This window comes from Microcebus murinus, chromosome 10 (genome assembly GCF_040939455.1).
Source record: "Microcebus murinus isolate Inina chromosome 10, M.murinus_Inina_mat1.0, whole genome shotgun sequence".
Classification (NCBI taxonomy): domain Eukaryota; kingdom Metazoa; phylum Chordata; class Mammalia; order Primates; family Cheirogaleidae; genus Microcebus; species Microcebus murinus.
The window spans coordinates 5,169,350-5,197,042 of record NC_134113.1 but is presented as its reverse complement, the minus strand read 5'-3'; the positions used below and the strand labels follow the sequence as shown (position 1 = coordinate 5,197,042).

General features: G+C 61.8%; 1 protein-coding gene and 1 long non-coding RNA gene across 4 annotated transcripts; one reads left to right on the top strand and one right to left on the bottom strand.

The window, feature by feature from the left end:
- Positions 1 to 267: 267 nt before the first annotated feature.
- LOC142873316 (uncharacterized) lies at positions 268 to 3,486 on the bottom strand. Its single transcript, XR_012921356.1, has 3 exons — positions 3,401 to 3,486; positions 2,982 to 3,238; positions 268 to 1,442 (listed from the first exon to the last, which is right to left on the bottom strand). It is a non-coding gene; the product is annotated as an uncharacterized LOC142873316 (long non-coding RNA).
- Positions 3,487 to 3,627: 141 nt separating this feature from the next.
- PARVG (parvin gamma) lies at positions 3,628 to 24,025 on the top strand. 3 transcript variants are annotated; one of them, XM_076006926.1, is made up of 13 exons: positions 3,628 to 3,698; positions 5,907 to 6,002; positions 8,215 to 8,279; positions 10,023 to 10,125; positions 11,204 to 11,344; positions 12,238 to 12,353; positions 13,268 to 13,323; positions 15,449 to 15,471; positions 18,089 to 18,147; positions 18,321 to 18,389; positions 20,465 to 20,566; positions 23,189 to 23,261; positions 23,701 to 24,025. In XM_076006926.1, exons 2-13 carry the CDS (start codon positions 5,924 to 5,926, stop codon positions 23,808 to 23,810), a joined length of 996 nt encoding a protein of 331 aa, XP_075863041.1. In that variant the 5' UTR covers positions 3,628 to 3,698; positions 5,907 to 5,923; the 3' UTR covers positions 23,811 to 24,025. The 3 variants fall into 3 exon arrangements, with proteins under 3 accessions (XP_075863041.1, XP_012613076.2, XP_075863040.1); XM_012757622.3 differs by lacking the exon at positions 3,628 to 3,698 and adding an exon at positions 4,036 to 4,297; XM_076006925.1 differs by lacking the exon at positions 3,628 to 3,698 and adding an exon at positions 4,673 to 4,768.
- The last annotated feature ends 3,668 nt before the right edge of the window (positions 24,026 to 27,693 follow it).

Genomic DNA, 27,693 nt, shown 5'->3' with positions numbered 1-27,693 from the left:
TGGGATCCCGTGTGAGTGGAACCTGGCAGTATTTGTCTTTTTGTGATGAACTTCTTTCACTTAGCATAATGTCCTCGAGGTTCATCCATGTTGTAGCATGTGTCAAAACGCCCTTCCTTCTGAAGGCTGAGTGATACTCCATTGTATGCATATACCACATTTTGTTTATCCATGCAAACTATTATTATATGGCTCAGAAAAAGAGTGGAAAAGAAAGCAGATGTAGTAAAATGTTTTTTAACAAAACTTGTATTGAGATTTCTGGGATGTCAATGTAATTTAAGTGTTTCCTATATAAACCTTGGACAAAAAAAAAAAAAATCACATTGCATTGAGAGAGACATACATTTTGTAGGTTTGGGTATTAAAAACCAAGAAGCATTGCCAGGAAAATAGTAACCCAAGAAATACATATATATGTGTGTGTGTGTGTGTGTGCATGTGCACGTATGTATATTCGTGTGTATATGTTTATGTATATCTATGTATGTGTACGGAACATAGAAGTAAGAAAATATGGGCGATTAATTGCAAAGTCCTCTGCCAGAGAATTTATGTAGCCTGGAGGCATGATAGTGCATTGCCCTCCCTGCCAGGCGAGTGTTTAACTTCCGTGCTTGTTTTCATAGAGAAAAATGCACTTGCCAGTTCAAGAGCTGCACGCAACGCAGGGCATCCAGGGCTCTGCTGTTTGCTCCAGCAAAGAAACTGCTTTTGGAGCAGCTGCCGTAATTGGAATCCCACTGATCAGAATGTCCGGGTTCCATCTGTCTCTGCACAGGCAAAAGAGGAGCCTTTGCCCCGTCAAGGAGGTTTCGCTTTTGCTTTTACTGTTCTGTTGTTAGGACGAGGGTCCTTAAGATACACCTACTCGGTCTCTCCCGCAAGGTCTTCTCTCCCCAGGTGGTCGGCCAGTAGGGGAGCTCTTGTCAACCCAGGAGGTCGGTGAAGTGTCCCAGGTCCGGAACCGGGTTTGGTGCCTGACCCTCTGTCATGGTGACCCAGTTCAGCCGTGTGCTGAGCTGCCCTAGACTTCCTCTGTTTGTTATTGAGCACGTCCTTTGGAGGCTGCTCCTCTGTTTCCATCCCGAGGACTCCGGGAGCAGTTGTCCACAGCCTGGCGTCCCCGTGGGGTGACCGTCCTGTGTGCTGCTCCGGTCCCTTCCTGTTACAGCCGCCCTGCCCAATGTGGTGCATTTTCTGCAGAAATGGCTGCGACAATTTCCTTCCCTCTGTCCGCGCCCTCGTGCTGCGGGGATGCCTAACTGGGCTTGTGGCGCTTGGACTCCCCTGCTTGCTGACTGTTCCAATTCTTAGGGTCCCTCTCTGCCCCCAAACAACGCGCCGCCTTTCACAGAGGAGCGTGGCGAGGCTCAGGGTGTAGTCTGTGCTGTGAGTCCACGCCGTGCCGGTTCCATCCTGCACCTGGTTTCCAGCTCCACCTGCAGCCCCAGGAGGCAAGAGATTCTCTCATGTCCACCGCACACCTCCCTGGCACGCTGAACATAGCCTACACTGAGGACGTAAAGCCGTTCCTTGTTCTAAACCCTTCGCCCTTCTGTGACAAAGAGCGGCCTCACCCTGCAGTCTTTGGGTAACCCGCGCTCGTGTTGGGCGCGGAAGCCACAGCTCAGTCTGCCAAAGCCGGAATCTGACAGGCGCTTACTTCTGAGTGATCGCAGGCGACTGTTTTGCCGTCCTGTGCTGTCATCTATGAGAACCCTATTCTCTGATGGCTACGGGGTCCTTGCTGACTTAAATCAGCCAGAACTAGTAACTGGTCCCAGGCCCCCGGCCTTGAAGACACGTTGCCTGCGATGGTTTCCGCTAACGGGCCGTACGTCCATCCGGGCTGGGGTGCAGACGGCTGGCACCGCGCCAGTTGTTGGGAGTGGAAAGGCGTCTAACACAGGCAGTGACGGGTTCCCGAGAGACGGCACGTCGCCATGTTGTGACTGGAGAGGGTGTGGTGGGGAGGCTGAGGGCGACTCCTCCGGGAAGTCCTCTTGGGATCACCCTGCAGAGCCGGCCTGTGAAGGGGCCGCCCTGCTGGGAAGCTGCCACGTGGCCGCTGGCTCCCGAAGTGCGGTTCCTGGGCCTGTCCATTCACCGGCCAGCTCCACCGCCGCTCTCCGCCCTCACCCCTGCGCACCGGACTGTGCGCTTCCTTGCCTCTGGCGTCCAGGGGGTGTGGTCGGGGGGAAGAGAGAGGAAGGCCGGCGTCTCTCTTCCTCCAGCTGTGCCCCTCTGCTGGGTCACCACGACTGGCCGTGTCCCCACCAGAGGCCACAGCTCCTACCCGGCGCCCCTCTTCCCGGGCTCTGGCACCCCCCTTTGCCCCCGTGGGCTTTGCAGTTGTGACGGCTCCCACACGCTGCCAGTCTGGGGGCGCAGCACCAAGTCCTCTGGGCTCCTCTAACCCTGCCCCGACAGTCCCTGCACTAAACCCTCTCCAGGCCCGGCGTTGCAACGTGCTTCCCTCTGGGGCCGGGACCAACGGTGCACCTGCTCGGCTGCGATCCGGGCTCAGAACCCACCGCCAGAACCACGGGGTCCGACACCAGGCTGAGCCTGCGACACCCACCCCAGCTAAGTAGCCCCTGAGCTCGGCCGTGACTCCCTCTGCTCTGTCACAGACCCCAGTCTCACGTGGGTGCGTGGGCATGGCACAGACCGAATCGCGTGCCTCGGTTTCCTTCTCTGTAATGTGGGCATGAGAATTGTGAGTAGGTTCCAGTAAAATTAAAGCCCTTACAATTATATTTGTTTCGTCATCAGTGACTCTATAAACATTAGCATTAGTAACTACTAATTTTTGATGTTCTCACATCTTCTCATAAACAGCCCGACTTTCCTGCTCTCATGCACCCCCCACCCCTGCTTCCCTCCTGGTCTGGCCACTTTCTGCCTGATCTGTCAGAGAGAAAGGGTGGACAGCCTGCGGGTCACCCAGCATGTCACCTGTTGCTATGGAAACTCACACTGTCCGCCTGGGTGGCGAAGATTCAAGCTCGAGACGCAGCTGGGGTCTGCAGTGCTCCCCGAGTGTCCGCCGTGCTGGGGTCTCTCCGTGAGCTCCTCCAGGCCTTCCATACGCCGGGTTCTCACTCCTCTTCAACCACTAACTCCTATTCAACCGTCAAGGCCCCACTTCTCTTGCAGAAAGGCTTCCTGATGCCCTAGGCAACAGTGGCCGTGGCTCCTCGCCCATGGAGCCCACTCTGTGCCAGGCGTCATCCTAGGCACGGCAGGTAAGAGTGAGCGAGAGGGGCCACGTCTGGTGGGGAGACAGGTGTTAAACGCCCGCTGACCCGACTCCCTGAAACCCACAGCGTCGCCGCTCTAAGTGCCGTGAAGGAGACCTCAGGGGCCGTGGTAAAGAATCGCAGGGAGGCCTTACCATAGGGCAGGCAGTCAGGGAGGGCTTCCCAGAGGAGGAGGCACTCGAGCTGACATGAAGAGCGAGGACTCGGCCATGTCAAAAGCTGGGGCAGGGGCTTCCAGGCAGGGGGGAGCAGGAAGTGTGAGGACGCTGAAGCAGGAAGGCATGTGGCACTTTTGGAGAAAGCTGGGTGGTCGCCGTGGCTGGAAGAAGTTAGGGGACAAGGACAGAGACGCACGGGCAGGTCGCGGATGTTGGGACCTGTGGGCGGGGCCGTGCAGCCTGGATTGTAAGAGCTACCGGACCCGGGTTTAAGGTGAGTTGGGGGATGAAGTGAGTGCTGCGCCCGCTCGTGGAGGCGCAGGGCCCGGAGGTGGCAAGCCGGCGAAGCTGGCAGCGGGCAGCCGGGCAGGAGGGGACCCGGGGTGGGGGAGGATGCGCTGCTCGGGGGCACATGCGGGTGGAGCTGCCGGGTTGCCGGTGGCTGGGGTGGCTGGAGCACGGGCCCGTCCCCGGCTCTGGCCCTGGTAGCCGCCGCTGGGGAGAGGGAGGCCAGGGCGGAACTGGCTTATTTGGGGAGGGTGGGGGAGGGAGAGGAATAGGAAATACTAAGTTCAAGTTGCCTGTGGGACTGCTGGGGTGGCCAGGAGGCGGGGCCGGTGGCCGGCCCGGCAGAGCAGGTCTGTGGCAGCCGCGCCATCCTCCCGGCCTGCCGCGCAGCGAGGAGGAAGCCGCGGGCAGGGCTGAGCGGGCCTGGAGGAAGTGAGCCCCGCTCCTGGCCTCCCGGGCCCCAGGTGGCAGAGGGGACGGGAACCTGCTTTAATTCAGAGCCCCAGGGACCACCGCCGGGGCGCAGGGGCCCTTTCCTCGCGTGGAGAGAGCAGGCAGGCGAGTCCTGCTGGCACCTGGGCCCAGGTGGGTCTGCACCTGCTGGGAGGGTCTGCCTGTCGCGTGCTTGGGTGCCAGGGGGCACAGAGGCAGGGGCCCAGGCGCCTGTGGAAATGAGCCCCGAGTCTTCGCTGCGGCCGCACGGGGAGGGAGTTGGTGCAAGTGGGACCCTGAGCCCCTGGGGGCCGCTCGGTCCTCCCGCCCCACTTGAAGGAGGAGTTGTCACGGTCCCTACAGGCCCAAGGACACCGAGGCAGCTCTTGAGGCGGCCCTCGAACAGTTCCGCTTCCATCCCTCAACCTCCCCTGAGCGTCAGCCATGCTGAGGGAGAAAGGCCAGACCTCCTTCCTCAGCTGCAGAGACGCAGGCCCTGGCGTGGGTGGGCGGGGAGGGGGTGGGGGACTCGCCCAGGGCTGGTCGTCCCTGGAGGTAGCTGCCCCGGTCTGCATCCGCTCGGCTGCCTTTGGCCAGCATCGAGTCCAGGCCCTCCTTGTAAAGGTACGTCAGGACCAGAGAGGGCAGAGGGTCTGCCCAAAGTCACACAGCCAGAGTGAGGAGGAGCCAGGCTGGAGCCCAGGCCTCCTAACCCCAGGCGGGGCTCTTTCCTCTTCTCCAGCCCCGGCCCCAAGCCGGAGTCCTGGTGCCCAGCAGGAGGCTTGGGGATTGAGGGCTGGGGGTTGGTCTGGGTGGCTGTGTTCTCCCCGTCCATCCTTCTGGGCGTCCAGGGGCCCCGTGCTCCCCCAGGCTGGCTGCGGGTCTGATGGGGGTGGCCCTGGCCCTGCGAATGCCCCCACTCGCCCGGCTCCCCCGGCTCCCTGCTCTGACCACCGACGTCTGCCGTGGCCTCCCCGCCTGCCGTCTGAGTGAGTCTGTGCACGCTGGGGCTGGAGCGAGAGGCAGAGGGCAAGCGCCACCGCTGAGCCGCGAACCCTTCGCAGGAGAGGAAGTGGCAGGGGAACAGGAAGGGGGCCGGGCTGGCCTCGTGGTCTGCCTGTCCCAGGCGTGGGCCTCAGCCCCTCACGACGCAGCGGGGAGGACTGTAGGCGCCGGCCCTTCCCGCTCGGCCCGAGTTGGGACGACACCCCACCGTGGAGACCCTCACTCAGGACGGGGGCCGGGCCATGTCCGCGTGGAGAGGGCACACACCCGCGGCGTTGGCACTCCCTGCCCCGGCTCGCCCGCTCAGAGGCTGGCCGCACCTGCTCCGTGCTGGCCTGGCTCGGGCTCCCGGGCCCACAGCGGACAGCCAGTTTCTGCTCAGGGTCTGAGGGTGTCATGATGTCATCCGCCCATGTGTTCACCTCGAACAGCCCCTGCCGGCCGGCCCGGGAGTCCCCCTTGAGCTCGAGGAGCAGGCTGCACCCCCTCTCCGTCCTGACCTCGGGGTGGGGCTCCCATGCAGGCCGCTCGGCCCCTGACCAAGCGAGGACCACGTCCCCGCCCAGCCCTGGATTGGGCTGTGCCCCCGGCCCGCAAGAGGTTTGGCTCCGGGCCCTTCTCGCCAGGGGCCCCGGCCAGGGCCGCTGCAGTGACTCGACAACCGAGCTGAGCTCCCACCCTGTCCCCAGCCTCCTGCTCAGAGGCGATGACGAGCATGGAGTGAGGTCAGGGCCTCTCTGTCCCCCAAATCCTCCAGGGCAGGCGCGGGGGACGATGGAGCCGGAGGCCCTCTACAACCTGCTGCAGCTCCCTAGGGCGGCCAACCTGCCGGTGGAGGAGGAGATCCCGCAAGGTGCTGAGGGCCGGGGCGGGGTGGGGCGGGGGCGGGGGTCTGCACGGCCAGAGCGAGGCGGGCTGTGCCCGGGAACGTGCCCTGCTTCCAAGCTGTCACCCCGTCCTGCTCCCCCTGCCTCTGCCATCCATGCTCTGCTCGCCCACCTCCTGCTCCTGGATCCGCCTGCGGGGCCACCCTCACGGCCTCACACCTGCGGGCTGGAGGGAGGTCATCCAGGCTGGAGGGAGGTCATCCAGGCTGGAGGGAGGTCATCCAGGCCAGGGGTGAGAAACGCTGGCTGCTGGGAGCCTGCTCCGTGCTGGCTCTGTGCTGGCTCCTGAGGGTGGGCGTCATGGCCTCCTGTTTACAGAGGAGGAAACTGAGGCACAGGGGGTAACAAGCCAGAGTAACAGGCCTCTCTGTCAGTGAGCATTGCAGCTGCGTCCTGAACCCAAGCAGGGGCCTGGCATGCAGGGGCCACGCCCCCCAGGCAGGACCTGCCGCCCCGCGGGACATGGCTACTGGTCTGCTCCCTCTCACGGGTGGGGCCCTAAGCAGGGGGTGGGGGATGGGGGTGGGGCTGAGCCATTCGGTGGGACGGGCCACCCTTTATGGGCCCTTTGGGGACTTTGTGACCACTGCCCCCAAACCTCCCTCCTGGGAGAGGGCAGCGGGTACCGGGGCTGTCGCCATCGCCGTGTGCTCTAAAGGGACAAGCAACAGCACACCAGGGCGCGGCCGCGGTGCCAGCGGGAAGGGCTTCAGCTGGACTCACTGGGGTCTGTGTGACCGTTAGAGCGTGCACGTGACGACGAAGAACACGTGCGCAGTGTTTAAGGGGAAAGAGCAGAATGCAACGGTCTCTAGGCCAGCGGTCCTCAAGCTTTTTAAACAGGCGCCAGTTCCCCGTCCCTCAGGCCGTTGGAGGGTGCGGTGCACGTTCCACACCTGCGCACGGTGGGCCGGCACGAGTCGGCTGCTAAGCAGGACAGGCAGCGGCGGCGAAAACACCCGGCGGGCCGGATAAATGTCCTCGGTGGGCCGCATGTGGGCTGCGGGCCGTAGTTTGGGGACCCTGCTCTAGACCCTGTGAATTCCGCCTCTTAAAGTAGGCGTCCTGGAGCAGGAGCCCCAGCCCCGAGAGGGCCCCGCGCGCGGTGAGACCCCAGAGGGGCCGGGCTTTTTGTCCAGAGTCTCCCGGCTGACGTCCCCACTGTCTCGTGCTGTTTGGAAACGTTCAAGACTGGAAAGCACCCTGGGGACAGACAGTGTGGAGTGAATTCGTGGGGACAGGGTGGCAGGACTTAGTTACTAGGAAAAACATTTATTTTTTTTTGTTCTGCAGTTGACTTAGAGATGCCCATAGTTCTGGCAAGCAGAGCCAGATACGGGATAATTCCGAGTGGCAAGTAGTTTGCTCCGGGAAAAAGGTGGCGCCGTATTCGCCTGTTTGCGCGTTTAATCCCCTGCTCCCTCCCCTCTCCCGGGTGTCTGTTGGGAGCCTGTGCCCTGAGGCTAGCACGCGGCTCTTGCCTTCTCTCTTGTCAAAAGACACGGGGCTGGGGAATCCTCCAAGGTTTTCAGAACATCTAGGAAAAGCCCCCGCCTGGGTCACGTGAGAGGCGATGCATTTTTGCCAACTTAGGCCAGGCAGTCCCCACTGCTGACTCAGTTTCCCCCAAGTACATTGGGACTAGCTGATCTCAGCGGTCCCTCTCGGCCCTGACATTCTGTGGGTTCCGTGAGCCCACAATGTGGGAAGCTCCTGACCAAGGCCTCGGGGAAGGGAGCCGCAGGGCCTCGGAGGGCAAGCCCGGTCTCACCTGCGCGGGGGCCGGCAGACGTGGGTCAGTCCCACCTCGGTCCCTTACAGCCTGGTGGGCCTGGGCACGTTGGTGGCTTCTCTGACCCCTGGTTTCATTTGACATAAGTGGGCAGGGCTGCCAGATACAGTGCACGACACCCAGTTAAGCTTGCGTTTCAGAGAATCAAGAAATAATTTCTGAGTTTAAGCACGTCTCAAAGCACCAGCCTTGCAGTGCGTGGCGCTGAGCTGGCGCTCATGGGGGCCGCGAGGGACAGACGTGGACATGAGGGGCGGGTGTTTGGGTCGAAGGTCGAAGTGGCAGGACCTAGGTCCCCGTGGGGCCGGGGGCTGGCCCTGTGGGTGGCCTGCGGGGAGAGCTGCCGAGCGCCCTGTAGGGTCCCCACATGCCCACTCTGCTTCCAGGAGGAAAGAAGAAATACCTGCCGCCCACCTCCCGGAAGGACCCCAAATTTGAAGAACTGCAGAAGGTACAGCCGCCCCCAGCAGCCCCGGCTCCTCCGGAGACGGCTTCACGGGCAGCCCCGGCCCCTGCCTGCGACGGGCAGAGACGGCGAGCCACCCCAACCCCCACCCCGACCTCGGGCTGGCAGGCGGTGACCCCCCCAGGTCCCGGGACGCCTGTTGAATGGCTGCACGGACAAGCGTTTATTGAGCACTGACTGTGTGCCTTCACATGCACCATCCCGGCCGCCTCATGGGCCCTGAGGGGCTCTGTGTCCCTGGGAGGGGACAGCGAGGCTAGAGAGGTGACCCGCCCTGTGCAGGCGCACAGCCGCCTGGTGACAGAGCAGGGGTTGGACCCAGGCTGTCGGCTCCTTTGCCTGCCCAGTTGCCGTGGTGACAGGGCAGTGGTGGCCCGAGCTGTCCAGGGCTCAGTTCTCTCCTTGGTCATGGGTCTGCTGTGTGGCCGCTGGGCCAGCTGGGCACACACAGGCTTGGTGCCTCTGCCTCCCTTAGCCCTACTTCTGCAGTCTCCATGTGGCATCTGTTGCCCCCTCCAGGGAGGCCTCCTGGCCTGCGCCATCTTCCATACCCAGAGGGTTTGTGGGCCATTTTCCATTCTCCTTCCCAATCCCTCACCCCTTCCATCCCTGTCCCCACCTTCGGCAAGCACACCTGGCCCAGCCTTGTGCTGCACCTTGGGGACGCAGGGAAGAGCCACCCCAGAGCCTCCTGGGAAACCTGTGGGTGCTGACTCGCCACCTTAGCTTGGGCTCGAGTGTGAGTAGCTGAGTCTGGAGGCGACCCCAGGGGACAAGGGAGGGAAGGGGCCGGCGGCACAGGGCGTGACTGAGCTGGCTGTGGCCTGCTGGGGACCCCTGCCCGAGGGGCAAGGAGCTGGGGTATTTGCACACCACCTGCTCACAGCGGCGGGGCCTTAATCCCTGGGACTCTGGCCTGTTGAGCACCATCGGGGTGGGACAGTCCCCGCACCTGCAGAGCTGCAGGGTGACCGGGGCCGGGGGCACACAGGGGCAGCGCCTGGGTGTGGGGTGGGGTGCCAGCAGCCCACGTGAGCGTTCTAGGGCTGCCACGACAAACGACACACGCTGGGTGGCTTAGGCCCACAGAAACATGTGGCCTCGCGGTCCTGGAGGCCAGAGTTCCCAGCCAAGCTGTCGGCAGGTTTGGTTCCCCTAGGGACTGGAGGAAGAGCCCGTCCTGTGCCTCTCCCGGCTCTGGTGCTGCCAGACCCGGCTCCCTGGGCTGTGGACGCATCGCTCCGTCCCACCTCTGTCACCTGTGCTCCAGTAACACGGCCCCACTTCCTCCTGAGAGCTGCCAGGTGCACCCTGAATGTCCGTGTTTCTGCCAGCCGCCCCTGCAAGGCAATCTAGGCTTTTCCATCAAGCTTCCATTTCCGAGTCTTTCCGCCCCCCAATTCCACAGCCACTTCTGCATGTGTAGGTCTTTTGTTTAGTAGCGGCACCCCACTTCCACATGTAATAATGACAGCCCCACAGAGCTCAGGCTTGTGACGGAGAGAAGAAGCAGGGGTTCTGCGGGAGCCCAGAATAGGCCCCGACTCAGCCTGGCAGATCAGGGAGGGCTTCCCAGAAGAGGTGACGTTTGGCCAGGCCTTGAAGGATGGGTAGGAGTTGGCAGGTGGGAGGAGGGTGGCCCAGGTGAGGACAGAGTTGAGCCAGGTGGGGGCCAGGTGAGAAGTGCCCCCCCCCACCCACCAGTCAGCTGTCTCTTGGGGCCTGCAGGTGCTGATGGAGTGGATCAACGCCACTCTCCTCCCCGAGCACATCGTGGTCCGCAGCCTGGAGGAGGACATGTTCGACGGGCTCATCCTGCACCACCTGTTCCGTAAGTGGCTGCTCGGGGCTGCCTGGCCCCGTAGCCCCAGCACGACCCCTCCAGGCTTCACAACGGCCCGGGTTCAGGGTTACCTGTCTCACTTTCTAGATGGGCGTCCCTCACACACACTGCCTCTCATTCATGGAGTGTCCAAGGTTTCTAGGCTCCGAGAGATAAAGAAACCCACCGTCCCTGCCCTCAGGCGGCCTCGGGCTGCTGGAGAGGAAGCCGGTGGCCCCGGGTGAGAGGCCAGGGCGCTGCGGCAGGGCTGGGTCCTGCCGGGCTGCTCCTGCCTGGGTCTTGTGAGCTCCAGCGTGCTTTGCAGGGGCTGCTCACTCTCGGGGCCACCTCCTGCCCCTGGCCGGTCTGCCCCACAGCCCCGGAGTCGCCCCTCCCTTGGCCATTGTGTGGTCAGTTTTCACCCGTGTGAGTGGCTCCTGCACAGAACTGTGGCCCTGGAGGGCAGGGACGGGCCCAGCTCTGTGTCCTCGGTGTCAGCCTGGGGCAGGCTTGGCGACCTTGCTGAGCTCTTTGTAGATGGGCTGCCCAGCGAGCCCGCTAGCCTGGCTAACGCTTCCCGGGCAGCAGGTGCAGTTCATTCTCGAACAGCACTGCACTGTCACCATGCCCATTTCATCGATGAGGAAACTGGGGCTCGGAAAAGCCTAGTAACCTGTGCAAGGCCTCATGGCCGACACAGAAGGGGAGTTAGGATACGAGCCCAGGAACATGGGCCTTACCCGCCGAGCCACACTCCCTGCAGAGATGAGTGGACGCGGCTGTGCAGAAGGCCAAGGGCTGGGCACAGGGGTGGTCCAGGTGAGCTGGGCCGGCTCAGCCAGCTCAGAGGGCTGTGGCTTGCTCACGTCCCACGGCCTGCGTGCCCATCAATCCCGTTTTGTGGGTGGATGGGGTCTTCTGGGAGAGGGTGGGCACGTCTGCTTGCTGCTGTGGGGGTGGCCGGGGCCGGGCGCCAGGAATGGGCTCCTGGCTCTCGCTGTCTGAAGCACTGGCCGGGCTCAGCCTCCTGGAAGGTCCCTGAGATGCCACCCGCCCTGGGGCCCTCAACACCCTCTCCCGCCCACAGAGAAGCTGGCAGCACTCAAGCTGGAGGCACAGGACATCGCCTTGACCGCCACCAGCCAGCGGCACAAGCTCCAGGTGGTCCTGGAGGCCGTGAACCGGAGCCTGCAGCTGCAGGAGCCGCAGGCCAAGTGGAGCGTGGACAGTACGTGGGCGCCGGCCGGGCACCCGGGAGGGTCGGGCAGCCCGGGTCCTTCTGCTCCGCGGCTCCTCACCTGCCCGGAAGGCGCCCATCCTCCGCCCAGGCGGGAGGAGAGACCTCCACAGCCCAGAGCCGGGGAGGCCAGGGTCTGGTTGAGGAGCGGACAGCCCAGCCGTCTGCACCCCGAGGGTCTCACCGCAGCCGGGCGACAGCCTTGCCGAGATGCTAGCCTCTCCTGAGTTCCGAGTACCCTGACACGCCCGCCAGCCCTGTCAGATGGGTGCCAGCTGTCCCCTTTCACTCATCTGTGGAATTGACACCCGCAGTGCCAGCTGGTGCAAAACCGAGAGTGTGCAAAGCACCCCGCCGCCCTTGTCCGCCCTGTTAGCAGTTTGGTGTAGACGCCCTTCCGTTCAGTTTACACCCCGTGTGCCGGGTGGGGGAACTGGGCTGGGAGGAGCTAAGTGGCTTCTGCAAGGCAGGCGTGCTGGTGCCCTGTCTCCCAAACGGGCCTGGTGCCCTGCATCCACAGAGTCTCACAGTCAGGAACCGACGCTTCTAGCGTTGGCCCTGAGTTAAGTCCATCCACTTACATCTAACGCAGTCCCTACCCTCGGACTTCAGTCCTTTCCCAGTGTAGACGGCATTGCCGTGACCGTCTTTGTGTGTACAGCCCCGTCTGCAAGGTGGGCTGTACCCATGGGCTGTGTTGGCACAGGAGGCAAGACCCAGGCGAAGTGCAGTTACGTTTAGGGCTCCGAGCGTGTGTCTCCAGGCAGCTGGGAGGGCTGGGCGCAGAGCCCGGGCTGCAGGGGGCTGTTCCCACCATGCGGAGCCCCCACTCGGCGGTGGCGGCGGCCCCCTCGGCTCTTACCCGCGCTGCTGTCCCCTCCCAGCCATCTTCAACAAGGACCTGCTGGCCACGCTGCACCTCCTGGTGGCCCTGGCCAAGCGCTTCCAGCCCAACCTGCCCCTCCCGACCGGCGTCCAGGTGGAGGTCATCACCATCGAGGTAATGCCACCCCCAGGATATGCACGGGGCGGCTGGGCATCTTGGGGCCACACTTCTGCCCCCGGTGGTGGGGGTGCCGCCTGGGGTAGGGGCTGACCCAGGTGAGCGTCAGGGAGCCGTGGGAACTGGCAGGTCCCGGTGGGACAGCAGGGGGTGCTGTCTGGAGCCGGGGATGTCCAGCAGAGGCCCAGCGGTCCCCTGGCCTCAGCAGATGGCATCTGCCTGGGCAGAGGCTGGTGGCAAGCCGTGGCACGTGGGCCACCCGGGGCCATCCATCCATGGCCATTTTGGAGCCTTCGCACCACTGAGTCCAGAGCCCTACCCATCCTCTCTCGGGGGCCTTCTGGGATGTCCCCACCCTGGACGCGCTCGAGCCTGTGCGCTGCTGTGCTGTGGCTGATGCCCTGGGAGCCTAGGTCCCCGTCTGGGCAGACGCTGAGCCCACGGCAGGGGACCCTCCTGCGCCTACTCCCCCAGCCTCTGGGTCCCTGGCGTGCGGGGTCCACATCTCAAGGCCTGCCTTGACCTGCCCCAACAGAATAAGCCACGTCCAGCCAGAGCCAAGGGCATTTCTGCTGTTTGCAAAACCACTGATTAAAATTCTTTACGGTGCAGCTTCTGGCTCTGTTTGTACTTCCTATGTGCATCAGAGGTGATTTCATTCATTCACTCAGTCATTCATTCATTCACATCAGCTGTGCTCATTGGCACTGCCCCCTCCCACCATGAGGCAGCTGCCACCCCCACCCTCAGGGGCTCCAGGTTCCTGGGGAGGGACAGCTGGCCACAGGGCTGAGGGCCACCCGGGAGGCCGCCCGGGCAGGGGTGAGGCAGAGCGAACCGGTCCCTTGGGGCTGCTTTGGGTCCCAGAGTTTCCTGGGATTACGCAATTTCTTCCCCGTTGTTCTTCTTAGAGCACCAAGAGTGGTCTGAAGTCGGAGAAGCTGTTGGAACGGCTCACGGAGAACAGGTGAGGCGGGACGAGGCCCGCGGCGGGGGCTGGGCTGGGCGTTGCAGGGTGGGTGCAGGCGGGGGTGGGGCCTGACCTCCGTGGGAAGGGGCCCCGCACTCTGCAGCCTCCTCTCAGCCCCAGGAGGGTCACACGGACCCCTCACTCCTGTGGTAGCACAGGGGAGCCCTGTGTCCCACAGCTGCCACCTGCTCCCGTCTCTGCCTGACCCCCTCCCAGCCACTCTGCCGCATTTTCTGGGGTGGGGCCCCCTGGGTTTGGGGTGCAGGTTCTGCCCAGTGAATCAGAATGTCCATCTGGCCATGCAGAGCTGCGGAGCAGCAGAGATCCGGGCGTGGCCAGGGGCGTGGCCAAGGGCGTGGCCAAACCGTGGCCAGACCGTGGCTGTCCGCGCTTCCCGGCTCGGTCTTGTCCACGCAGCTTTCTGGACGGGGTGGGAGGAGGCCACTGGCGGGACCTTTGTGGGCTCCCGTTCCTTTTCTGACTTCTACTGAAGGCCTACTATGCGCAGGGCGAGGGGCTGAATGTTTGAGCCCTCAGAGCCCAGCCAGGTGGGTCAGTTCTCTGCAGCTGTGGGAGCTCAGAGCAGGCAGGACGAGCCCAGGGTCACAGGGCCGGGTGCGCGGGACCCAGGATCCAGACCCGGGACCGCCACGACCGCCAGCGCTGTGACTGAGGAGCCAGCGGAGGAGCCTGGGAGACGCAGGACTTGGGGGCATCCTGACCTTGTAGGAAAACACTTCGCAGAGCCTCCCTCGTCCTCCTCCCCCACCCCCTCACACGGTGGTCCCCACGCCCCTGCCGTCCCACCCCGCCAGCCCACGCATTGGCCCTGCCCCTTCCTCCCTTCTCTGCCCCTCTCAACCCCCTGGCCGGGCTCTCGCCTCCTCCCGCCAAAGTCGGGACATGCGATTCCCGTTCTCTGTCTGGCGCTTTCCCGCGGGACGGTCAGGGCTGCTGAGCCAGCCCCACCACACCGGAGGTTCTCCATGCCCGAGTGGCCCTGGGCCTCAGTTTCCCTCTCTGTTAACTGAGACTTAGGCCAAATACGCTGACGGCTGTGGGATTCTGTGCAGGAACCCCAGGCTAGCACGAGAGCTCCCAGAGCGCCCCGAGCAGAGAAGGGGCGGGCCTCGAGAGGGCCGCCCATGGGCCGCGGGCGGGTGGCTGGTCCGCCTGCTCCGGTCAGGGTGCAGCGGGGCGAACGGCCGTGGGTGTCACCCCAGTGCAGGGGCAGCTGCCAGGTGGTGTCGGGGGCTTTTCTGACTTCTTGTATTAATTCTGACTTCTAATATTAATTAGCTGTTGATTATGGAGTAACGAGTCTCCCCAAAATTCACAGCTTACAACAGCAGCGAGCATTTACTGTCCACCACGTTTCTGTGGGTGGGGGACTCAGGAGCAGCTCGGTGAGGGGGGAGGGGGGGTTCTGGCTCACAGTGTCTCGAGGGGCCCGGCCAAGGTGTTGGCGGGGCTGCCAGCCCCTGAAGGCTCCACCGGGGGTGTAGGGGCAGCACAGGGTGTCTGTCCCTCCTGCCATGGCGGCCTTTGTGCTGAGCCCTGGGTCACCGCTGGTCTCCGCCCACGTGGTCCACTCCCCCTGAGGGCCGTGGTCAGGGGCCTTGGCACCCAGAGAACCTCGCTTCTGAGGGGCGCAGGGAGGGCTAAAATTTTAACAACAAATCAAAGGAAAAACTTTCAAAGAGAATAAAAACAAGGCGAAAGAAGCCAGGCATGGAAGAGGACTTGCTGTATGGTTCTGCTTACGTGAACTTGCAGGACGGGCAAGTCCAGCTGGTGGCAAGAGAAACCGCAGGAGTGGCATCTGTGGGGGGTTGGAGGGGCTCGGTCTGAGTGGTGCACCCTCCTTGGAATGAAACGACGACCACAAAAACATTAAAATCCCAGTGTTTCTAGGCGCGACAGCCTCAGGGCAAGGGTATGGACCGCTGTTTGCACGTTTCTTTCCGCCAAGCCCTCTGCCCGAGCTGCCAGGGAAACCGCAGGCAGCCCAGTCTCTCCGCGCCCTGCCAGCACCAGGGCTTGTTATGTTAAGAAATTATAGGTCTGCTGATTTTTTAACCATGCATTTCCTTTTTTTCTCCCTCTGCAATGTCCTCTTTAGCACGGACAAGGACCAGCCTTCAAGTGAGTACTCTCATCATGCAAGGGGATCTCTCCTGCCCGACGCCTGTTAATACAGACACGGAAGGACGGATGTCCTCTCCTCTCCCTTGTGGGCTGCTACTTGCACCTTAAGCATCTGTCCCTGCTTCTGTCTGTCTGGCTGTCTGTCCGTGGGGCTGGCTCCTTCTCACAACGCTGTCCCTGTGGGCAGTTGTGGGGGCGTCTGCTGAGTGTGTGGCTCTGTGGCCGGGTGGCCTGGGGGGGTCCCAACACGACTCCCCCCACTCATTAGGGCAAGTGTCTTCACCTGCCTGTGCCTCAGTCTCCTCATCTGTAAAATGGGATCAATAATGGCGCCCACCCCTTAAACGGGTGGTGAGGGCTGAAGGAGGTAATTGGTGAGTGTGCTCGGCACACAGTGAGTGCCCGGAGCGAGTGGGCGGTAACTCGGCTTCTGCTCTTGCGCCAGAGCCATTCGCCGATCAGCTCGATCAGCTGCTATTTCTTTCATCCGTCCATCCCTTGGTCAGGTGGCCTGGCCAGTTGCTCGTCCTCCATCCGTTTATCCATTGTCCTTCCATCCATCCCCTGCCACCCACCTGTCCACCCACCCGTCTACACCCTGGCCACCCCCCCATCCACCGCCCCGTCCACCCCCCGTCCACCCCCCCGTCCACCTACATGTCCACCCACCCATCCACCCACACGTCCACCACCCGTCCACCCCCGTCCACCCACATGTCCACCCCCCATCCACCCACACGTCCACCACCCGTCCACCCCCGTCCACCCACATGTCCACCCCCCCGTCCACCTACATGTCCACCCCCGTCCACCCACACGGCCACACCCCTGTCCACCCCCGTCCACCCACACGGCCACCCCCCTGTCCACCCACACGTCCACCACCTGTCCACCCACACGTCCACCCCCCTGTCCACCCCCATCCACCCACATGTCCACCCCCCGTCCACCCACACGTCCACTACCTGTCCACCCACACGTCCACCCCCTGTCCACCCCCGTCCACCCACACATCCATCCCCCTGTCCACCCCCGTCCACCCACACGTCCACCCCCCTGTCCACCCCCGTCCACCCACATGTCCACCCACACGTCCACCCCCTGTCCACCCCCGTCCACCCACATGTCCACCCCCCTGTCCACCCCCGTCCACCCACACGTCCACCCCCATCCACCCACACGTCCACCACCTGTCCACCCACACGTCCACCCCCCTGTCCACCCCCGTCCACCCACACGTCCACCCCCCATCCACCCACACGTCCACCACCTGTCCACCCACACGTCCACCCCCCTGTCCACCCCCGTCCACCCACATGGCCACCCCCCTGTCCACCCACATGGCCACCCCCCCGTCCACCCACATGTCCACCCCCCATCCACCCACACGTCCGCGCCCCCCCCCTCCACCCACGGCTTTCCCTCGGGGCACCCCCACTCAGACCCAGACCATGGCGGGGGCCCTAAGGAGCACTTCCCCCAAACGGGTAGGAATAATGACCTGGGAGGAGCTTCCAGGGTGGGGGCTGCGGGAGGCTGCATGGGGGAGGGGGCTGGCGGGGTCTGTGTGTGCGGGGGAGGGGCGTGACGCGGGGGTGGCCCGGGGAGCAGTGTTCTGGGCAGAGGGCAGCAGGGCGATGGTGTCACCAGGGGACAGGGACACAGCAGGGCGGCTCCTGAGCAGGCAGCTGCCTCCCGCCGCCCGGGGCTTGCAGCGACGCCGTTTCCCGAGTGCGGACCGAGGGGCCCGGACGGGACACTGGCGTCTCCCCTGTGCGCATTGGGCCCTGAGGCCATTTAACGCGGTGGCGCCATTTGCACCGGAGACCTCCCCTCCGCAAACGGGGAACTGAGGCACAGAGACGTGATGCGGCCTGCTCAGAGTTGCACAGCTGCTGAGAGGCAGGGCCGCAGTAAACTCCGGCCCGTCTGGGTATTCGGGGCCCGAGGGCCAGTGTCCCACGGGAAGGGCGTCAGCTGTGCACAGCGGGAACCCAGCTTGTGCGCCGAGGGGCACCTGGGGCTGGCCCGGCCTGGGCCGCGGCTCCCGGGCGTTGGGCGAGGGCCTCAGTGGCCGAGGGAGTCGGCCTTTGGCACGCGGCAGGTTGGGACTCGTGGGACGGCCTGCCCTCATCCCTCTGCCAGTCGAGGACCCGGGAGGAGGCCGGACCCGTCAGCCCCGTGAGCCCCTGGCCGGCCGCCTGTGGCAGCACCAGAGGCCCTGGGAGGGGACGGCTGGCGCCCACAGGAGGGTGCAGCCGGGCGAGCACAGGGACGGCGTCCGCGGCGGAAGGCAGACACCTGCCAAAGTGCCTACTGCGCGCCCGGGCACCGTGCAGTGTGTGCGTCACCTGCTCTCACGTTTGATCTGTGTTGCCGGCCATACTCTAGAGATGAGGAAACTGAGGCACAGAGAGGAGAGGCGACTCCCCCCGGGCCACACAGCCGGGGAGTGGCGACTCACATCCAGGCCCGCTTTATTCAAGACCCGGGATCTAAAGCTCCCGCTCCCTCCGGGCTGGTTGTGCTCAGAAACTTTTGTGAAAAAACGTTCCCCGTTTGGCACAAAGACAACGGCGTGGTAACGGGGTGCTTGTTGGATCTGTGTCTGCAGAGGACATCTTTGATGAATTATTCAAGCTGGCCCCCGAGAAGGTGACCGCAGTGAAAGAGGTAGGGGACGTCACAGTGTCGGTGGCTCTGCCGCCCCCGAGGGAGGGGGATGTCCCCTGCCCCACGCCTGCCGTGCAGCACTGCTGGGGGGGGCGGGGTGCTGTCTGTCGCCCCAGGCGGGAAGGGCGCAAACCCGAGACCCCGGGCCTGGGGCCCTTGTCCTTCTTGGCCAGGCCATCGTGAGCTTTGTCAACCAGAAGCTGGACTGCCTGGGCCTGTCGGTGCAGAGTCTGGACACGCAGGTAGGGACTCAGCTGCGGCGGCCAGGCACGGAAGGGCCTCTTGGTGCAGGGAGGGGAGAGGGACCCGCCGTGTGGTCTGGGGGTCCCATCACCTCCCGGAGCCTTGGGGTCCTCCTCCCCGGCGGGGGTGTGGCTGGAAGGTGGCAGCATTGCCCCACGAGGACCATAGGAGCATGTCACAAAAGTGGAGTCGTTTCGGCACTTATTGCTTTTCGTGGCTGTACTATTTTTCATGATTCATCTCAGACTGTCCGATACTGAGACCGAAAGCACAGGGGCCTTCCCTGTGTGCTGTGTTGGGTCAAACCGAGCTGGTCAGTTTGTGCGCGCGCCAGGAGTGGGCGACGGCCCAGCCCCGCCGTCTGCGGCTCCGCGTCTCTCCCTGGCGCCCGGGAAGCTCAGCCCACTGCGGCAGCAGCCTCAGACCGAACTGTCCCCGGGCAGGGGCAGGACCTGGGGGGCCAGCGCGTGCGGTTGGCTGCGGTGCCCCCGTGGGTTCCCTTGGCGTGGTCGGGGCAGGGGACAGGAGTAGGGCAGCTCCCACCAGCCCGGGCCTTCGGGTGGTCCTGGAGCCTGCGTCTCGCCCGAGGCTCAACTGGTTGTGGCGCGGTGGGCGCCAGGCCGCCCGGGTTCTGCCGCGTGCCGCGCCAGATGGCTCATGGAGCTCTCGGCTGGAGCTGCCGACCCCTCAGACAGGCTCTGGGTGGGCAGCGGCCAGGGAGGGGTGGGGCTGCCGTGCTTCCCCTGCCTGGTGGCAAAAAGCCAGTAAAGCCCCCACTATGTGCCAGGCCCCCAGCGGAGTGCTTTCCACACGTGAACTCATGGAACCCTCCTAACAACCCGTGCGGTGGGAGCCGATGCCGCCCTACTTTATAGATGAGGGTGTTAAGGCCCAGAGAGGTGAATTAACTTGTCCAGGGTCACACAGGATAAATGGTGGATCTGGGATTTGAACCCAGGCAGCTGGAGGCAGAGTGTGTGCTTATTTATACCCACCTCCCATGATGGCCACAAGAGAAGTCTGTGTGTGCTATGGCGGCAACGTGGCAGGGCAGGAATGCCATGCTCTGAAGCCAGGCGACCCTGTTTCCATCCTGCCCTTGGCACTTACGACCCGGGGGCTCCGAGGACACATCCTCCACATTAGCTGTGTGACCTTGGGCAAGTTACCGGACTTCTCTGAACCTCAGGCTCCTCTTCTTGTAAAATGGGTACAAGGATATCAATCTCACAGAATTGTGAGTGATACGTGAGGTGGTGTTTGGCATATTACCTGGCACGCTGTGGACATGCCATAAACGATAGCTTGTAGTTTCATTACATTTTATGTGGGTATAAACAGGACAGTCTCTTAGGTTTACATTGCACCTGTTCCATCTTTGTCTCTCCCTTGCTAATAGAATGGCTTTCGGAGGATAACGGTGCGTGCGAAGGTGGCGTTTAGAGACTATTCAATAAGAGAGGGTGCTGAAGTCCCGGGCGCTCCAGTTGTATTCCCAAGGAGCGCCAGCAGAAGGGATTTCAGGCCCAAACTAATAACATTGGAACAGACTTAATAGGAGGAAATTCCCTTAAGGACTTCGAATGTGGGTTTCCTCCATATCCGTCTTGTGTTTTGTGTCTTTGAAGAGATTCAGGAGGATATATTAGCATATGACATGCAGGTGGCAGGGACTCGGGCTCTATCTCTGAACATACAGACAGAACTATTAATGTGGCAGTGACATGAACCGGTGTGAGGTTGTCTGCCTTTTCCTATGGGGTAATTTCACACTTAACTCTATTTCCCCCTGTGTTTCTGTAGCTCACGGAACCGTGTGTTGTTTAAAAAATGATACGAGGCTATTCCACAGCGAGTTTAGAAATGGGTTTTTATTGAGTGTGTACTGTGTCCCGGGCAGCCTAAAGTGCTTGGTGCCCACCGTGTGCAGCAACACCGTGGGGTTGGGAATGTCTTCCCCATTTCTCAAAAAGGAGCTTGAGGCTCGGGGAGCTTGTGCGGCTTCCTTGGGGCCACACAGCCTGTCTGGATCCGGCCTCTCCCAGGAGGGAGCCTCCAGCCCCTTGCTCTGTAGTTCGCAGACGGAGTCATCTTACTGCTGCTGATCGGACAGCTGGAAGGCTTCTTTCTGCACTTAAAGGAATTCCACCTCACTCCCAACTCTCCTGCAGAAATGGTAAGTTTTCCAAAGATCTTCCTTGACGGTCTGCTCTGGCTGGACAGATCTACAGAACTGGCACAACCCGTCTGTGCATTCACTTCCAGGTGAAGTAAAGGGTAGGAGGGAAGTTTGGTTGTCTGTATGTCTGCCTATCCATCCTCCCATTCACTCATCCACCCCCCATCCATCCCCCCATCCATCCCCCATCCATCCATCCACCCACCCACCTGCCCATCCATCCATCCACCTGCCCATCCATCCATCCATCCATCCATCCATCCATCCATCATCCATCCATCCATTAATCCATCCACCTGCCTATCCATACATCCATCCATCCATCCATCCAGCTGCCCAACCATCCATCCATCCATCCATCCATCCATCCACCCATCCACCATCCATCCATCCAGCTGCCCATCCATCCATCCATCCACCTGCCTATCCATCCATCCACCTGCCTATCCATCCATCCATCCATCCATCCATCCATCCATCCATCCATCCATCCATCCATCCATCCATCCATCTTCCCATCCATCCATCCATCCATCCATCCATCCATCCATCCATCCATCCACCTGCCTATTCATCCCCCATCCATCCATCCATCCATCCATCCACCCATCCATCCAACCACCTGCCTGTCCATCTGTCTATCCCCCCATCCATCCCCCCATCCATCCATCCACCTACCTGCCTATCTACCTACCTACCTATCCATCCCCCATCCATCCACCCACCCACCTACCTGCCGGTTAGTCCACCTGCCCATTCGTCCACCTGCCTGTCCACCCTTGCACCCACGTCCCCGTTCCCTGAGGGCCTGCATGGAGCCAGTGTTGTGGGGACATAGAGGTAACCAGACGCAGCCCCTGCTTTCAGGCCCTCCCAGGGCCACAGTGGAGCTCTGGCTCATGGTGCACGGGTCAGAGGGGGGCGGGGAGGAGAGAGGCTGGTGCGATCCCAGGAGTCAGGAGGGGCTTTGCGTCGGAGCTGGGCCGGGAGCTCGCTTAGGGTCTGGTCTGCAGGGCTGTGAGGCAGCTCCCTGAGGGAGGGGCGGCGTCAGCAAAGTCTCGAGGGGACAGGAACAGGAAGCTCTCCGGGAGGCCTCCGTGGTTGGCTCTGGCCGCAGGGGCTGGGGGTGGAAGTCAGGCGTGCCCACGGGCTTCGGCTGGGGTTGGTCCAGGCGGGAGGGCCGAGGCCTCGCCCAGGGAAGAGGGCCGGAGAGAACCTCGGAGCTGACGGGGAGGAAGAGCTGCGGAGGAGGCGGCCGGGTGAGCCCGAACGCAGACCTGCCTGCCTCTGTCCCTGGGGCGGGACATAGAAGTGTGAGCAAGGAGGGCAGGGCAGGGCCACCCGCGGGAGCGGAGCCCGGGGGCCAGGGACTCGGCACCCAGGCTCAGAGCAGCACCCGGGCTCCCGTCTTTGTTCCTCAGGCGTTGGGGCTCCCCTGGGCCTCAAGGCCTCTGTCAACACTTCACACAATCCAAACCCCAGTTACCAGCTGGGGATGAAATTTCGGCCTTCTCTGCACAGCCAGCTTGCGGAGCCCACCGGGTTTTAGAACCTGCTTCCAAACGCGAGCCGGATTCGATGTGGGGGGAAAGCAGCCGCCCTTAGCTCAGACCCCAGGAACCACGAGTTTTCACGGCTTATGGTAGGAAATCGCCGCCCGGCAATGCAGAATAAAAATGCTAAGGAGGTCGTTAGCAGGAGGGGGCGGAAACAGCAGCGCTTTCCGACAGCAGAACTGCCATGGCCGAGTGGCCTCTTCAAATTGGATTTCTCATTATCAGACCTTGCTTGTCAGTGGTGTCTGTGTGAGGTCGTCGTTTGTTCCGGGAATGGAAGTTGGGGACGGAGGGATGGAGGTGATCATTTGCTTTGCAGAAACCAAACCCCAGGAAGCTCTGCCTGCCTGCCACATTCAGTTATCTCACCCCGGGAGGGTTTGAGCTCCCAGGTGGTGGCCTGCTCCTGGCCCCATGGAACAGGCAGCCCTACCTTCTCATCTCAAACTGCGCGTGAAGGGAAATGGCCCTTTGGGTAGAGAGTGGTGAGGCAGCTCTGGGACGGCTCTTCCGGGATGTGACCTTCGGTTCGGGTGGAGCCGTGGAGGAGTATGACAAACAGAGCAGACGCGATGATTTCTAGCCTCGATTTCCTAGCTGCACTTTGCCCGGGGAAGCTCGGCTGTTTCCGAGCGCGCTCCGCCACTCACGGGTCCTTGCTCCTGTCCCTGGCTGGGCCTCCTCACCTGGCAGGACTCCCCCCCAGGCGTCACCTCCCCCAGGAAGCCTTCCCTGCCCCCGCTGGGCGCAGCCCTCCGTGTTTGCCTTCGCCACTCGACGCACGAGTGTGCCCAGCCCCCGCCCAGAGCAGGGCCTGTGAATGGCCGAACAGTGACATGTGGGCCCCTCGTGTGAGGGGGTGAGCTCCCCGTCCATGGGGGCCGCAAGGGGACACTGGGTGATCGTGCATTGCGGTTGTGGTCAGGGATTCACACCTCGGGCAGAAGCTCGGGCTAACGCGGGCGGACGTCATGGATGACGGGACGGGCCTGGCGCTTGGGGCCCAGGGGCTGGTCTGGGGCTGCCCCTGTTGCTGACATCTGACGGGGCCTTGTCATCGCAGCTGCACAACGTCACCCTGGCCCTGGAGCTGCTGAAGGACGAAGGCCTGCTCAGCTACCCCGTCAGCCCCGAAGGTGAGCGTGTGGCAGGTGCCAGCGCCCCGGCCGGCCCTGGGTGGCCCCCTTGCCCGAGAGCCCGGGACGGGGAGTGGGGGGAGCCCTCTTGCCTGGTGGGGAGGTAATGAGCGCTCCCCAAGGCCTCCTGGGCCGGGACTGTGGCCCCAGTGGGGGAGGCCCTGGCAGAGGAGGGACGGGGCTCTCTGGGGACAGGCTGTCCGGAGACGGCAGCTCAAGAGGAGTTGCTGTGTTGGGGGCCGCACAGGGTGCGGGGGGGGGGCGGCGCACAGGAGGGGGAGGGGTCACGTGTCCGGCACTGGCCCTGCTTTGCCAGCGACATTCCTGGTTCTAGCACTGAAAGTCCCGCATGTCAGGAACCCCTGAGTCCCCCGCAAACCAGGACGGTTGGTCACCGCCCCCGAGGCCTGACCCGCTGCCCTGCCCGCCCGGCCTGCAGACATTGTGAACAAGGACGCCAAGAGCACACTGCGCGTGCTCTACAGCCTGTTTTGCAAGCACAAGCTGAAAGTAAACGTGGACGGGACGCCCCGTGGAACCCCGAGTTAACCTCCGCTGCCCCTCGAGGGCCCAGCTGGAGGGCCGCCGCCGCCGTGGGGGGCGCCCAGGCCTGCCGCGTCCCTGTGTTTGTGGCTCGTCCTCCCTGCTGCCCGTGTCTCCTGGTTCCATGGTCTGAGTCTCCCTGAACCCACCAGGTGGGGATGCGTTTTGAGCCAACTTCTGTCCCTGCCCAGCTAATGTCAATAAAAGCATGTCTGGGAGGGCCTGGCAGCCTCGTGTCCTGGGAGGGCCGTTAAATACGCGCCAATCCGAGCTGAGCCCGCGTTGCGATTCCCCTGCAGCCTCTCACCCCGGCCCAGCGCGGCGGCGGCCCCTCGAGGAGGCCGTTGTCGTGGCCCAGGGCGTGAGGCTGTCAGGCGTCGGGGCTGACGGCCCAGGCCCTGCCAGCTGCCCACGCTGCCCCTCGCTGGGCCCCGCGCCACCACGCAGAGACAGGAGCCCAGGAGGCTCCAAAACCAAGCCCTGCCGCCCTCCGAGGAGCCAACTCAGCTACTTGCCAAAGGAGCCGCGGCCCAGGCCAACCCCTACAGCTGTGATCCTGAGTGTTGCCCAAAAGTCACAAAGAACAGATCTCTGTGGTGGGTTAGGGGGTCCAGGTCGTCTCCAGTCTGGCCCCAGGGAGCCCCGGTCCCCCACTCTCTCCAGTGAGACTGTTTTCTGCATGTGTTTTTCCAAAAAAGAAAAGAAAAGAAGCTTGTAGGATTGCACACAGGTGTATAGGTGTTCTACCTCTGGTTTCGGGGCGGGGCCTATATCCGGGCTGACATCTGATGAGAACCAGCTGCTGGAGGCTGCGGGCAGGGGTGAGGCTGCGGGCAGGGATGAGGCTGTGGGCAGGGGTGAGGCTGGTGGGGAGGGTGGCGGCCGTCTGGGTGTGCTCCTCCCTGGGCTGCCTGCCCGCTCAGGCCCCTGTGGAGGAGAAAGCCACTAAGTTTGGGGTTGTCACAGTGGGATAGCGGTGCCTTTGGGGAGGGGCTTTGGACAGGGGCCGGGGACTGGTCATCCGAGCCACACCAGCTGGTGGAGCAGGGGTGACGTCCTGCAGGGAGTGAGACCCGGAGCCGGAGTGTGGCCCCGGGCCAGCCCTGGGAGCTGGTGTCTGAGTGTGCGGGTCCGAGGGCTCTGCCTGCCCTGCCCTCCCGACTCAAGGGCGGACTATAGCCTTTGCGCGGGTTCCAGGCGCGCTCCACTGTCTTCCTGCACCTGCCCGCCCTGCCGCCCCTGGGAAACGCCCTTCTCCCACACCCGCTGTGGCCCCCTGTACCTGGAGCCTCCCCTGCTCAGGTGCCCTCCAGGTGCCCCCGAGGCCTCGCCCTCGCTGTGCTGGGCTCGCTGTGGGCACAGGCTCAGCCTCTCCCCTTCACGCCTGGCTTCACCCGAGGAGCCTGAAGGCCACACCCTGCTCCCGGGGGTCTTTGCTCCCCACCCACGTGGGCCTCACCCCTGCAGGCTGGCCTGGCCTGGCCTGGCTGCTCCAAGTCCTCACTCATTCTGTTTGACAGCAAGTTTTTAAAAAATTTAAGTCATTTAATTTTGTATAGCTTGATTGAGGAATAATTTTGCCAACTGCACAATTTCCCAGTTTTAGGTGTACAATTTGATGAGTTCCGACAGATGTATACAGTCGTGTAAGCGCCACGGCAACGATCAAGACAGGTTTTGTTATAGCAGCCGAGCCGACTAACACAGATGATCAATACCTTTAGTCATTGGGAAATAAAATGAAAACCACAATAAGATACCACTGTGCTCTCTAGGATGGCTAAAATTGAAAAGACTGACAATGCCAAGTGCTGGCAAGCACGTGGAGCTACTGGAACTCTCATGCTTTGCTGGTGGGTATGCAAAACAGCACATTTTTTTTGGGAAACAGTTTGCCTATCCCTTATCAAGTAAAGCATGCACTTACCATATGACCCAGCCATTTTCAGTCCTAGGTATTTACCCAAGAAAAATGAAAACGTATGTCTGCACCGAGACTCGTACGTGAGTAGCAATGCTGCACACAAAAGCTAAAAACTGAAAAGAGCCCCAGACTTGCAGAGGCATGAACAAGTGGCTGCACCACCACACAATGGCGCTGTGCGCAGCGATAAACAGGAATGAGTTGTTGATACGCGGAACAGCGCGGGCGGTATTGACAGCACTACACTAAGTGAAAAGAAACCAGGCACCAGGCAACATGCTGTATGATACCGTTTTAGAAGGTTCTAGAAGGGGGGCAATGGTGGCGATAGAAAGCAGACCAGTGGCTTCCCCGGCAGGTCTGGAGAAGGGGACTGGCAGGGCACGCAGCGGTGACGGGAACATGCTGCCATCTTCTTTTATTCTTTTTTTTTTTTTTTTTTTTTAGTCTTTTTTCTTTCTACGCTTCATTTTGGATGGTTTCTATTGCCCTGTCTTCAAGTTCATTGATGTTTTATGTGGTGGTGTCTACTCTGCCGTGATCCTGCCCATTGTATTTTTCCTCTCAGATGTTGTGTTTATTCACTTAGGCAAGTTCAATTTGAGTCTTTTAAAGCATCTTCTATTTCTCTCCTCATCACACTTACCTTCTGCCTTCATCAACCTACGGCGTGTATTTATAATAATGTTTAGCATCCCTGTCTACTATTCTGCCATCTGTGTTATCTCCAGGTGTTTTTTTTTTTTTTCCCCATTGATCGATTCTTTTTTTTCCTGGTTATGATTCATGTTTTCTTAATTTTTTTTGCCTGTCTGATAGTTTTTAATTGGACGCTGGACATTGTGAACATTTACACTGTTGAGCTCTGGTTGTTTGTTTTCAATATTCCTTTACATGTTTCTGAGTTCTTTCTGAGATGCAGCTAAAGTCACTCGGAATCAGTTAGATCTTTCTGAGGCTTGTCTTCCGCTCTGTGAGAGTGAGTCCAGGAAAGATTTTAGTCTAGGCCTTCTCTGGCCACACACCTGAGGAAATGCCTATCTAAGGACGCGTTCGTGTCTTGGGTGTCAGGAGGCCTTTCCTCTGTGGCTGGCGGGATCCGTGCCTGCTGGAGCCCCAGTGATGGCGTGACGTACCCTGCCCCGTGGTCCTTTCCCAGCACCACACGCCAGGGCCGTTTCCTCGCATGCGTGTGCAGCTCAGCACTCGGCCAACGGCCCCAGGAGAACCCCTGCAGATCTCCGGGGCTCTCTCTCTGCGCAGCTCCTCCTCCAGAACTGTCCCACCAGTCATAGTTGCTTTGGTTTTCCCAGCTCTGGGCTGCTTTGGGCTCCCCTCCCTGACTCTACAGGCACTCACAGGGCTCATCTCGTTTCGTTCTCTCTCTCGGGGGTCGCTCTCCTGCGCTGCCTGTCGCCCAGGGCCTGGGGACCTTCGCTTGCAGATATTTTGTCTGGACGACGGAACAGTAAGCTCAGGCCCTGCTATTCTATCGTGGCTGGAAAATAGAGCCTCCTCTTGCTGGAGCTGGGTTTCATTTCAGACGCATCCTCGTTCGGCCTCCTGGACCCAGGCTTTTCCTTGGATGACTGGACCTCAGGCTTCCTTGCTTTTCCTTCCAGTCTGCCCTGGGCTTTCTCTGGGCTCTGCTTCCTCCGCCTTCCCGGAAGACGTAGCGTTGGCTCTAGTCCTTCTTACGCCACATGCCTTCCCTGGTGATGTCTTCAGCGTCTGCAATCCCTGGCCCTCTTCTCTGGGGGTCACTCTCCGATCTCGGCTCCAGCTCCAGCCCTGAGCTGCACACCTACATTTTTTTTTATTGTGGTAAAATGCACATGATGCAAAATGTACCACCTTACCATTTTCAAACGTGCAGTTCAGCAGTAGTGAGTACATTCGTATCACTGTGCTGCCGTCACCACCGTCCATCTCCAGAACTCTGCAAAATCAAAACTCTGCACCCAT